This window comes from Micromys minutus (assembly GCF_963924665.1).
Source record: "Micromys minutus genome assembly, chromosome: 3".
In the NCBI taxonomy this organism is placed as follows: Eukaryota; Metazoa; Chordata; class Mammalia; order Rodentia; family Muridae; genus Micromys; species Micromys minutus.
In genome coordinates, this window is record NC_137972.1 from 81,059,599 (window position 1) to 81,073,008 (window position 13,410).

Sequence of the window (13,410 nt, forward strand, 5' to 3'; positions counted from 1 at the left end):
TGACTGAGGTGACAGAATATGTCTAAGTAGTGGCCCAAGAACCACTGGCTGGTGGCCCCTTTCAGGGTCTATCTTAAGCTCGTCTTTTCTACGAACTCTTCGCTACCGTCTTTCTACGTGTTTCTCTGAAAACTGGAAGCCGCCCAGAAGAAAGTTGTAGGGAGGCCGGGGCTCCAGGAACTCTTTCTTTCTGTCTCATGGTCGGCATTCTCAGCGTTTCTCTGCAGGCCCCCCTGGCTCTCTGGTCAGGCCGAGTAGCTGCGCTAGACCGGGGGAGGGACAGCAGCAGGTGACAGCAGCCCCGGGTTATAAATAGGGGCTCGCGTCAGCATCGGGCAGGAGCCGGGGCTGGAGGCAGGGGCTGCGGTGCCATGGGGTCGCGGAGGGCCGTGGGCCGGGGCTGGGGCCTGGGTGGTCGAGCAGGAGCCGGCGGAGATGGCGAGGACGATGGGCCGGTGTGGACTCCCGGCCCAGCCAGTCGCAGCTACCTGCTCAGCGTGCGGCCGGAGGCTAGGTGAGTCGCCCAGGGCCCTGGGTTGCCCCAGGCTGCTCTATCCCTTGGGTGGTGGCCTGGTGTGTCCAGGATTTCTAAAGCGCCCGGAAATCTGGAGGTCTGGGTAAAGCCTGTGCCCTCAAACTTTTTTAACCCCAAGGCCCTGAGGACTGGGGACAGAACCCGGCCAGAAGGGACCCTCATGGTACCCTTTTGGCCCCTTGAGGGCTTGAGGGCCCGAGGGCCTTAAATGTGTGACCCTGAGAGGAGAAAGCCCCCGTTTGGGGTGATTTTACCGGGGTCTGAAGACTTTCCTTATCTCCCTCACCCACACCAAGCTACTCCCAGGGCTGAATTCCACAGCTAGTGATAAGGAGATCCAGGGTGTCTGAAATTCCTCAGGCTTCAAAGGAGGGGAAGCTGCTGGTGGGTGGGTGTGGGGGAGCCAGTAGGGGCTGTTTAGCTTAGAGTCAGAGATCAGCCTTGTGATAACTGAAGTTCCTCCCCTGGGCCTAGGGCTTTGGCCTTCCAGAGCTGTGTTGTGTCTGGTTGAGAGGAAGGGGTGCCAGGAGGTAGCTGTTGGCCCTGTCTGGGGAATCAGGGAGGGATCTAGGGCTTGAAGTTAATTACTCTGCCCAGTGGGGGTTGAAATGCCACAGGAGGGGTGGGACTGATGAACCCTTTATTGGGCCCCTTGCAGTGACAGCAGTTTGAAGGCATTGTTTCGGGGGGCTATGTTATTCCTAGTTGGAAAGAACGCACAGACAATAAGCAAGCTTTCCAAGACACTCTTAAGTTGCAGACACCCAAGAACAAGTACACTATCCTGGAGACAGAAACTTCCTGCCCTTGTGGGCAGCTCAGCTTCCCTCTTGAGCCCATTTTCCAAAAGGAAATGTAACAGGGTGGGCCTTGGAGTAGGCTAAGGCTCAGCACCAGATTTTGGCTGTTGTAACATGTTTCTCTCTGACATTACCTACAGACTTCTGCTCCCCCAGTAAAAAAAAAAAAAAGAAAAAAGAAAAAAAAGAAAAAAAGAGAAAAAAAAAAAAAAAAAAGAAAAGAAAAGAAAAGAAAAGAAAAAGAAAAAAGGAGCACAGGACAGTTAGGAAAAGTCCTGGGCACTTCCTCCTGGACCGACTGAGTCCTATTGACCTTGGAGTTGGAAAAGTTCAAATGTAACCGGAACCTGTTTCTGCATAGAACCCGGCAAATGGCGTCACATGTTTGGGGCAGGACTGAGGGCTAGTACTGTGACTAAGTCAGACTCAACCAGGCTCCTGGGTTGCTGGGGGTTGTGGTGGGGGCACCATTTCCTCAATTGTTGGCCCTGTGGAACACTGCAAGAAAACGTGGAATTTATTGTAGTCCTTAAGTGAGGCTGCCTGCCTAGTGAGAACCCTCAAGCTCACTTGTCACTGTGACTTATCTGGGCACTGCTTCATTCAGTATCTGGCCTTTGTCAATAGCAGTGAACAAGAAGAGGAAGCAGGATTCTTCTTGGAGATGTTGCAGTGGAGGAAGGAAACAAAGGATGGTTTGAAAGCCAGGCAGAGGGGACTGGGTTCTGGGCTGTTAGGAACAAGACTGGAGGCTTGGACCAGGGGCCGTTTCCTGGCTGAGCTTGTGTTAGACATTTTTATAGTGTGCCAGCCAGAGGGTGGGAAGTAAGAGAAGTTTGTCTGGCTTGAGTCCTTAATGGTGATGTTGTTAGAAGGCTGCTCTCATTGGGTATCTGAAGGCCCCGGACAGGAGCAGTGGGAGAGGGTTTTCTAGTCTCGGACTTGGGACCGTTTCCTCTGTATTTTTCCACCTCCTGCCAACTGGCTACAGACCCCAATGGGTCCTGACAAGAGCAGCCAGATTTGCTTGGCTTCTCGAAGAGCCTATGGCCTAAAAGGATTGTGAAGTGGGCTGAGCTCAGGCTGGGGGAGGGACAGTTCCCCCAACCATGGAAAGGTCTGACCTGTGTTGGAGGGGGGAACTGCAGTCTGCTGCCCCTCAGATGACTGCCTGCCCATGGGGGTGGAGAGACCCAAGAACAAAGAAGAAGAGGGGTCCCTTGAGGACTTCACTAGCTCTGCCCAGCCCCATCCCAGGGTCCTGACTGAGAGACCATTTCTGCCTGCCCTCCTCCATTTTGGATCGAATATATTCTGGGTCTGCCATTTTTCGTAGATCTGCGGAGATCTTTATGGTTTTGTTGTTGCTGTTGCTGTTTGTTTGTTTGTTTGTTTAAGGGACAGGGTTTCTCTGTGTAGCTCTGGCTGTCCCGGAGCTCACTCTGCAGACTAGGCTGGCCTCGAACTCAGAAAACTGCCTGCCTCTGTACCCCAAGTGCTTATATTACAGGCGTATGTCACCACTACCTGGCTTGCTCTTAAGGGTCCTTCCCATGGGCTCTGAGACTGGGCTTTCCCTCAGGACTGTGGGCAATTGCCATGTGGCTGAGGCTCCAGAGTCTATATGTGTCCCAGACTTTCTGCCTGCCCCATGGTCCTTGGAGGGGCTTCTAGTCTTATCTCAGTACTTTAAAGAATTGAAGCTGAGAATAAGCAATAATGACTGACCAGCTTATGTGTGACACTCAAAAGTTGTCAAGTCCCTGACCTCTTGTTTCACGAAGACCCTAATCTTTTGGCCTCATAGGAACAGAAGGGCTGTGGCATTACTTCCCACCACTTTGAAACAGCCTCTGCCGTTCCTCTTGGGTAAGGCAGGTTGTCTAAGATGTTAGGGAAACAAAGGCATTGGGCCAGAACTTTCTGGAAATCTTTTATGTCCCAGCATAGCAGGATGGGAGACACCCCCCCTTCAGCTTCCATGCCTGTTCCCATTCTTCTAGGCCTATTCTTTCTTAGCCCCAAATACCTATTCTGCAACAGAAGCATGACGAGAACTCTAAAACCCTTCAGCTCCAATGCTGGCTGTCTCTGATGCTCCCTGGCCCACCCCACCCTCCACAAACCCAGAAACTTCACTCTCCAGATCTGCCTTCTGATGACCAGGTGCCTGGTTAACATGTAAGGTCAAGGGCCTGCACAATGGCTCAGCAGCTAAGAGGACTTACTTCGTTTTCCAGAGAACACCAGATTTGGTTCCCAAGATTCAGGTTGGGCCTCTCACAACTGTCTGTACCTACACTCCAAGGGGTCTGACGCCATCTTCTGGCCTCTGATGGCCTCTGCACACATTTGGGCATCCTCCCCACCCACCCACACAACTAAAAAGAACATGAATCAGGCTAGAGTGATAGCTCAGCACTTAGGAGCGCATGCTGCTCTTTCCGAGGACCTGGTCTCGGTTCCCAGCCCCCACACTTGCTGGCTCACAACCACCTGTAACTCCAGCTCTAGGGGATCTGATGCCTCTGTTCTTGTAGGGGCACCTGCACTTGCAACATACGCAATTTAAAAATAATAAAAACAGACCAAACAGTGGTGGCACATGCCTCCAGCACCCAGAAGACAGAGGCAGGTGACCTCTGTGAGTTCGAAGCCAGCCTGGTCTACAGAGATAGTTCCAGGATAGCCAGGGCTACACAGAGAAACCCTGTCTTGAAAATCCTAAATTAATTAATTAAATATGTTTTTAAAAAAATCTTTAAAAACAAAACAAAACAAAATAAACCTTAACAAGCATGCAAGGCGAGGGTTGGCTGACAGGGCCAGGAAGCAAAGCTGCAGGAAGAGGACTCACTGTCTCTGCTCAGTCTCTTGCCCACGTGGAGGTGGGACCTGCCATTTTCCGTTGTAAATTAGAAAACTGGCCCAACGCCTTGCCTTCCTAGGGAGGAGGTCCAGGCTCAAGGGGAAATCTCTCAGTTCCAAGGAGAGGGACAAAGGTAGTTTGTGGTCAGGGAAGGTTAGAGTTGGCCAGTACCTCGGAACTAAGGGAGATTGTACCCACACAGATTTTTAAGGTTCCAAATAAAGGCGCCTGTGGTGTGTGTGCCCTTTCCCTGACTCTTCTGGAACAGCAGTTCCCTCTCGGGTGTGGGGGGGGGGGCTGGGGAGGACCTATCCTGTTTGAAAATGCTGTTTCTTTTCTCCTCCTAACTCCTTCTCTCATAAAAACAATCACGATTTCCCATTGTATGGGTCACACTATGTTTTGTAGCTTCTCTAGCTGAAAAAAGACTTAGTTTGGACAAGAGTTAACTGAGCAGAAGGAAGGCAAGAAATGGTAGCCTTGGGTGTGGCCTTGCCAGTTAAGGATGGGTTTGGCTGGAGTAGAACCTGGATGTTGGAAGGGACTGTAAGAAGGGCCAGGGGAGGATTTTACTTGTCGTCGAGTCTGGACATACTTTCAGTGGGCTACTGTGGCATTTCCTACAGAGTAGTGTGTGAAGCCAGCTATGATGATGTATGCCCGTAATCCCAGGACTCAGGAGGCTGAGGCAGAAGGATCACTGGGAATTCAAAAACAGCTCTGGCTTTGCAGTAGGTTTGAAGCCAGCCTGGGTTTCATGAGACCTCATTACCCCAAACCAACCAGCCAAGCAAACGGAATAGCAAAAATAAAACAAACCCAAACAGTAACCTTATGAGGGAATTATTGATGATGAGGGCCGTTAAGTGGAGCTGTCTAGATTTAGATCCGAGCACTGTAACAAGGAGAGAGTTTTAGAAAAGGAGAAAGAAGTGTTGCTTGGATTTGTGGGACAGGAGAAAGAAGAGTTCAAGATGGAGAGTCTGGAGCTTAGGGATTTGGAAGAATGTGGAGCATCCAAAACAGCCCCACGTGCAATGGAGGAGAAGAGTATGGGTCATTGAGAGATAGGGTCATGGGCTCTCCTGAGTGCCAGTGAGCAGACTTAGGGTGCTATAAAGAGTGAAGGGGTGAGCATGGGTGCGGTGGCTCTTGCCATCTCCCAAAGACCTGGGATCTACTGGAGGAAGAGGTCAAAGATGGCTCACACCAAAGGGCTGATGCCCTACTTCCTCGTGAGTCCTCTTCCCCAGTGGAGGATGTGGGCTCTTGTCTGTGCCCCCGGTGTCTAAGCAGGATGGGATGCTGGATGGAGGGAGCTGGGTGACTAGCTCCTGCTGAATTAACTGCTTGGTGTCCCTCCTCTTCGCTCTCCCAGCTGGTTTGCCTTGCTCTTTAACCAGACTTTAACATATTTATGGTGGATGTTCTTCAAGACACCCATCTGTGCCGGATTTCCAGAAACGCTGCTGCTCTTTCTCAAAGGCAAGAATCGAAGCCACAGCTACCCGAAGGCTGGCATGCTGTGGATGGGTGGGGGATAGACATAGGCGTCCCTCTGGGGAAAGAGACTCCCGTCTGATGTACACCTTTCTTTCAAAGCACAGCCCCCAGGGGCCTCCACCCTGCCTAACAGATTTCCTGGACTCTGCTGAATTTAATGAGCTCTCAGCCTTAGATAGATTGGTGTCCAACGGTGAGGACACTCGCTGCTAACAGGAGCCGCCAACTAAGACAGCTGGTCCCTTTTAATAGAAAGGCCTCTGGGTCTCAGATGGTGGCTGATTAATACTTTGTGACTGTTGTTGATTTTGCCTCCTCCTCTCCTTGCTTTTGGGCCTAACGATTCCATTTACTGTTTTCGCTTAGCTTATCAAGCAGACGGTTGTCTCACTCCAGCTCTGGAAGGTAAACACACACTGCATCACATTCTCCGACTGCTCTTGAGAGGCCTCGAGGGGCCACTGGATGACTGCTCGGTACACTAACCAGCTGCATGGGGTGAAGGGAGGTCTGGATGGTGATGGGGAGGGCGTAAGAAGGTACTCACATGGGCAGGGTTGCACAGGGACCAGAGTTGATGCTTGCATGGGCCTGGAACTCAGGAATGAAGACACGGGCAGGAAGTGCTGAGATGAAACGGACACCGAGGGGATGGAGCAGGCAGCCACCAGTCACAGGAGCCCCGAGCCTAGCTTTGGATACCTTATTCATCTTCCTGTGCTAGTGGCCCTAGCCTTTACATGTTAACCCTGCCACCGTCTCTTCCTTTACATTTTTCTTTTCACTGACCCCTCCCCACCCTCAGCGACCCAGAACTCTGTAAGGTCAGAGACAACCTTACTGTCCTGAGCCCAAGCAAGTCAGTGGTCAAAGTTTGCTGGCTGAAAAGCTGCTCTTTCACCTGCCGGACGGGACAGCTCTCCAGCCCCGGCTGAGCTGAATATCAGCACCAGAGCGGGACCATTTCCTGGCTGCTTCTCACCAGTTGGGCCCCATCCCCAGAGTGGGAGATTTGGGAGAGTTAGCTATGTTTTTTTTTTTTTTTTTTTTTTTTTTCACGCAGAGAAAGATTCCTGACTAACCAACTGGTTTCCGAATAATTCCTCACATCTTCAGACATGATTAGTTAGTTCTTAGCTAATGTTTGGTCCTTGATGGGATAAAGACAGAGGGAACTTTGGTGGGGAAGGAAGAGAGGATAGCTCACATGGTTCAGAATGATGTGTGGAAGTGTGTGGGGGCAGGGTGGGTATTCACAGGAAGGCAAGTAGCACATACCAGGCAGGGTTAGGCTCCTTTGAACATCATGGAAAACAACGATTCTGGGATCCTTTCAAGAGACATATTATGATCCTATTACCAAGCCATGGAACTGGAAGAATTTGGAAGTGTCATGGCTGTAAAGACTGTTACTAGATGTGTGCGGATTTCCTGGTTTCTCAGGCGCCTGGACAGGTAACAGCTGGAGTCTTGTTCACAACACGGTAAGGACAGGGACAGAAAGTTGTGGCAGCCAGAAGCTGCTTGCTGGTCAACAGAACAGAACAATATAAGGCAGCTTTCCCCTGAGCCAGCCTGGTCTACATACAAAGTTCCAGGCATCCATAGCTACATACTGAGACCCTGTTCTCAACAACCAAACAAAAGCCCCAGAGAGTAAAACAAAGTGGAAAGACTCCTCAGCAGGTCAAGACTCTCACTTAGCTTTCAAGCCTGGTGATCAATTTCTAGAACTCAGGTAAAGGTGAGGAAAAGAGAACCACAGTTGTCCTCCGACTGCTACATATGTGCTGTGGCCCACTTGGGCCCCATACCGTCACACAATCTCATATTCCTCCCCCCCCCCTTACACACACACACTCACTCACTCTTGCTCTCTCTCAGACAAAGTAAATACTTCAGATGACGAGCAAAAAACAAAGCAAAACCCAAACAAAAGCAACTTATTTAATGTAATAAGAATTTACAGGAGTTGGGCTCTATTTAGCTTAGAATTTTCTAGAAAGTTCTCCAAAATCAGAAATTGCTATAAGTGTGACAACAACAAGAAACACCTTCAAAACAGGTGCAGCAGTGCATGTGTTTGATCCCAAGACTTGAGAGGCAGAGGTAGGTGAGTTCTCTGTGAGTTTGATGCCAGCCTCGTCTACAGAGTGGGTTTCAGGACAGCCAGGACCACATGGAGAGATCTTGTCTTAAAGGAGGAGGAGGAAGAGGATGAAGAAGAAGAGGAAGTGGAAGAGGGAGAAGGGGAAGGAGAAGAAGAAGAAGGAGAGGAGGAAGTGGAAGAAGGAGAAGGGGAAGAGGGAGAGAGAGAAGGAGAAGGAGAAGGAGAAGGAGAAGAAGAAGAAGAAGAAGAAGAAGAAGAAGAAGAAGAGGCAGCAAAAGAAAGAAAAAAAGAAGTGGAAGAAAGAAAAAAGAACACTTGAAACATTTTTAGGGTTGTAAATCACAGGTACTTGAAGACTGAGGCTTTATATTAACCTACTCTCTCTAAAAAAAAGAACAAAAACCATTTCCAGATGTTACATCCTGAGTGATGAGGGAGTTGATAGTCTAGATACAAAGAGGTTCACTATTTCTGAATGACTTACAAGGGAAAGAAAGGTGCAGATTCTCCGTGAGAAGATGCTGCCAAATGCAATTTGTAAGCCTGGCCCAGTCCTCAGGTATATGAGAGGGAGATCTCCATCCTGGGTGGACCTTGAAGGGAGGACTCCTGTTAACTCTCCAAATGTCTAGGGTCCTGCATCCTTAGACACCATTGATGCAGAAGTCTCACTTGATTCAAAACACTTCCTGAGATGCAAACTTTCTGAAGTGCAGTATAATGCTTAGAGAAAAGATGCTTTGAGCATGGTGCCTTCTCTCCGCAGAGTATGTAGGGTCGCCCACTGTCTGCTTGTGTTCCCTTCACCTCTCACTCTGTACCTGGTGGAGAGTCGTGGGCAAGTAAATCTGACTGTGGGAGTCCACCCCTTCCTCTGAGACCCAGAGAAAGGCAGCTTGGAGTGATTTGTCTTTCTCCACGGTTCCCTCTGCTTCTGTTGGTGTTTCCCCCTCACAGTTCCAACTGCTGCTCACCAAGAGTGTGTGCCTGGGAAGGGGAGGAGGGCAGGGCACAGCTTGTGCACCACACCACCTGGCTATGTGGTTAAGCTTCACGCCTGGGAATGCATTGTCTTTGCTGGCCCATGGAAGGGTTTGGTGCCGAGGTCTTTTTCCTGTGCTCAGAAAGGAGTGGATTGTAAGCCCTGAGGATTGTTGGTGAGTCTGGGGTATACACAATAAGCCCACAGATACAGCTGAGGTCTACAGGAAAGACTGGACCACAGGGAACCAAGAGTTCTGGCTTGTTCAGGAGTCAGTCTGTGACTTTGCAGCCCTGCAGTTGCCAGGTTTGTTTTCAATTCAGAATGTGGTGTCCGTAGACAGAGCGGAGGACCCACACCTGGCTTGCTAGTACCAGCCCATAGCTCTGTATGGCACCAAAATTCATTTGATAGTCCATAAAGTAGCGTCTCCTTCAAGGCCAAGGCTCTGGAATTGCCAGCTCCTTCTTCATCTGCCGTGGCCTGTGCTCACAAGTGCTGGCACTTTTCTTCTGAGTCTGAGCTCTAGGATAGGGTTCCATGCCTTCGGGACTCTGAATCCTCGAGAGCTAGCTGGCCTTTCCCCATTGGTGTGCCTGAGCTATGCTACGGCTCCATCTCCGAGGCCTGACCTGTCTACACGTATGTATGCCTACATGTATGTCTCTCCTACACAGTAGCTTCCCAGGAGGTGAAAATGGATTATGAAGCCAGCTCCCCACCATCCCCCAGGAAGGGGCTGATGGGCAAGTATAGGATTATACTCCGGTATGCTTAGGAGCCTGGCCTTTTGTCAGCTACCTGTTCTAATAGCCTGGGGCCAAGAATCTATTCAGCCCCTCAGTACCCACCCCAACCTGGCCAGGAAGGTTTGCTCAGATATACCCAGGAACTTGGACCACAGGTGACTGACAAACATGGTAAGACTTGCACTGGGCGTGGCTTATAGGAAGGGCTCTAAATGGTGTTTTGCTTCTCCTAGGAGCACCTTCTGCTCCATCATTGCTCAGCTTACAGAGGAGACCCAGCCACTGTTTGAGACCACACTCAAGTCCCGTGCTGTGTCCGAAGACAGCGATGTCAGGTTCACCTGCATTGTCACAGGTAAGGATGCTATTGATATGATCTCTATCAGGGTTCCTACAAAGAGCAGGGTCTCAGGAGGCTAGAACAGTGGTAGAGGGTAGGTATTCAACCAGTTGACTTTAGCATTTTTTTTCCTTTCTTTCTCATTTTATATCTCTGTGTGGGCTGGTGTCTCTTTTTCTTCTGGAACCACATGTATGTGTGTGTGTGTTTTGTCTTTCTTCTTTAAAACCTGTGTTTATGGCTGAAATTGTGGTTCAGTTGGTCAGTTGGTAGAATGCTACCTAGCATACATGAAGCCCTGGCTTTTATCCCTTTTATCCTCAGCACCCCACAACCCTTACACGACCTGTGACCCCAGCATGTGAATGGACGAGAAGACCAGAAGTTTAAGGTCATTCTTAGCTGCATAATGAGTTTGAGGTAGGCCTAGGCTACATGAGACCCTGTTTCAAAAAGCAGAAAACAAAGACAATGAACCCCCACATTATGGGTTCTTCCCCTTAAAGTATACCTAGAGAATGGATAACTGGTCTTTGAAGGCATCCTTTAAACACTCACTGAATAGTTGAACCATTTGTGACTCAGGAGTATCCAGCCCAAGAGGAAGTAGTGTATAGTTGCCCCAACTGTGGACCCTGGAGACAGGCTACCTGTCTTGGAATCCTCAGTCCACCCATTCCCAGTATATGGTGCTATGCAGGTTGCTGCCCCTTCACTGCATTATGAGGCTGAGAGAGTTAATGTCTGCCTAACCATCCGAATAGCACTTAGCACCCTGCAGGTGCTTAGCTCCTATTTGGAAGCAAGACCACAAATGTGTGCTTTCCACATCAGGAAGCCCTGTGGTCACCTCGGGAGACAGGGCTATGAGTGTTGGGACACAGGCTCCAGGGTTCTTTCCTTCCCACCTCCCAGCACAGCTGCCCTCTGCTCCATCCTGATGCCTCAAGGCCTCACCTTCGTCTACACAGTCACCATTTCAAAGGGCCCAGACTTAGGTGCTTCTAAGAACACACTGTTTTATTTTATTTTATTTATTTTATTTTATTTTTTTTTTGTCAGTTAGTCAAAGGCTTGGACACTCCCTGATCCTGAAGGGACTTGGTTAGCCTGGCCAGGTAAACAGCTTCTTTGGGATTGCTTTTCTGTTGGGTAGTTGTCCCAATGACCAGGACACCGACAGCAAATCTGCTAGAGAGACACCAGCTTCCCTGTATTCTTTACATGACATGGTGTGTTGCAACTGAATTTTTCTAAACCTCTGCAAAGTTCTATTTTTAGTTAAGCTTTGCCGATGAGGAAGCTAGAAGAGGCTAGGTGAGCCACCAAGGGGTGAGGAGCTGGTTGCATTTCCCTTATGCACTCACTGCCTGAGTCTCTGTGGCCCTGCCTCTGGCTGAGTCCCTATGGCCCTGCCTTCAGCTGCATCTCCCGCACTGCAGCACCAATGGTCTTAGAAAATAACTTTACCCTATGATTTTTCATGTGCCATTTGATGTAGAATGTTCTTAATTATCTTTGAAAAAAATCAGGAGCCGGGGATATAGTTCAGTTGGTAGAGCCCTTGCATAGCATGTACAAGATTGTGGATTTGCCCTCTAGCAGTATATAAACCTGTGGAGGGGCATTTCTGGGATTCCCACACTCTGCAGGTGGAGGCAGGAGGATCATATATTTACGGTCATCCTTTGTAACACAGCCAGTTTGAAGCCATCTTGAGATGCATGAAACCTTGTCTCCAAGAAAATTAAACTTTATTTTATTCAATTAATACATGTATGTAGGTGAAGGTTTCAAATTATACTAAAAGACATTTATCAAAGTCCAGCAGTTTGTCCCTTCCACTGCTCTGGGATTGTAGGGATGAGCTATCCTGTCTGGTTTGCTGTTGCTGCTGCTCCTTGAGACAGGTTCTCACTATGTATCTCCTGCTGGCCGCACGGGGATCTGCCTGTCTCTGTCTTCCAAGTTATTATTATTGTTATCAATAGTAATTAGCAATTATTAATCCTTCCTGAGTGCTGAGATTAAAGGCACACCTCTCCACTCTCAGAAGTTTTCCTTTTGCTTTAAGACAGGGTCTTAATGCATAGCCTAGATTGGACTCCAGCTGCAGAACTTGGTCCAGCTTCTGAGTGCTGGGCTTATAGGTGTGCACACACCACCAGGCCCAACATGTGTTTTTAAAGGCATCTTCCCCTCCACCCCTAACCACCAGTCCTGTGCCCTGTGGGGGTTTTCTGGCTAGTTCTCCGTTGCTGACACTTCCGACTCAGGCTTGGCGCTGTGGGCTTCACTTTCTATGTGCCTGTGTACTTCCTGTTTACAGCGTTTTGGGACTTTACAAAGTCCCATTTCTCTTGTTGCCTGTTCTCCCACATCCCTCCCCTGTCTCTCTGCCTCTCTGTGTGTGTCTGTCTCTCTCTTTGTCCCTTTGTCTCTCTGTCTCTCTCTACCTCTCTCTGTCTCTCTGTGTCTGCCTCTCTCTGTGTCTGTCTGTGTCTCATGTAACTCCCTCTCCTCTTTTTGCATGGTTGTTCTGCTACCTAGAGGTCACTGGTGCTTTGCCTGGCTGATGCCTTCTCCTAGCCTGTCCGTGGGCTGGCCTCGGCACTTCCAGGAGAGTCCCAGCTTCCTCCTCCGTGGCTCAGTTACTTTGCCACATTTCTTTCTCCAGGTCGTGAGATCTGTAAGGACCTGGTGTACGTGAGACTTGCTGGCTCCTCTCTGGAGCTGCCACAGTGCTTGCTTACCACATGACCTCCCTGACCCCTGGCCATGTTGATGACAAAATTAGTATCTTTTCCATTTGGCTCATCTCTGCAGTGTTGCAGTAAATATTAAAAGGGTGGGGCAGCGGCAGTATCTGCAGTGGGGACCTGTATGAGGAGCCTCAGGAAGAGCAGGCGTTGGGTGTCTTGGCTTCTCAGAATCAATGTGGACTTGCCAGACACAAGCTTGGTGTACAGAATCTTGGAACAGTTTATTGAATGCTCCTAATCTCCCTATGGGAGTAAGCCTTTTCCACCTCAAGCTCAACTCAAGGAGCAATTGAAGAATTATTATTATGTGTGTATGATATGTATGTGATGTGTGTATGTGTATAATATGTGTATGGTATGGTGTATATGCATGGATGTGTGTGCATGTGTGTGTGATATGTGGTATGTATGTTTATGTGTATTGTCTTAGTCAAGGTTTCTATTCCTGCACAAAACATCATGACCAAGAAGCAAGTTGGAAAGGAAAGGGAGGAAAGGAAAGTCATTGATTAACTGACCAAAAAAAAAAAAAAAAAAAAAAACCGTAAACAAAACTGCGTGTTCTTGGAAGCACCTAAGTCTGGACCCTTTGAAATGGTGACTGGGTAGACGAAGGTGAGGCCTTGAGGCATCAGGATGGAGCAGAGGGCAGCTGTGCTGGGAGGTGGGAAGGGAAGAACCCTGGAGCCTGTGTCCCAACACTCATAGCCCTGTCTTCCATATTGCTTCCATATCACTGTTCATTACCAAAGGAAGTCAG

At 49.2% G+C, this 13,410-nt stretch overlaps 1 protein-coding gene across 1 annotated transcript in view; it reads left to right on the forward strand.

Moving 5' to 3' along the window:
* The first annotated feature begins 349 nt into the window (after positions 1 to 349).
* The window catches only part of ALPK3 (alpha kinase 3), a 47,984-nt gene continuing 34,923 nt past the window's right edge, over positions 350 to 13,410 (forward strand). The window contains 3 exon segments of the mRNA XM_080914384.1: positions 350 to 514; positions 6,074 to 6,112; positions 9,782 to 9,903. Coding sequence (XP_080770510.1) covers positions 372 to 514; positions 6,074 to 6,112; positions 9,782 to 9,903 — 304 coding nt within the window. The 5' untranslated portion in view covers positions 350 to 371.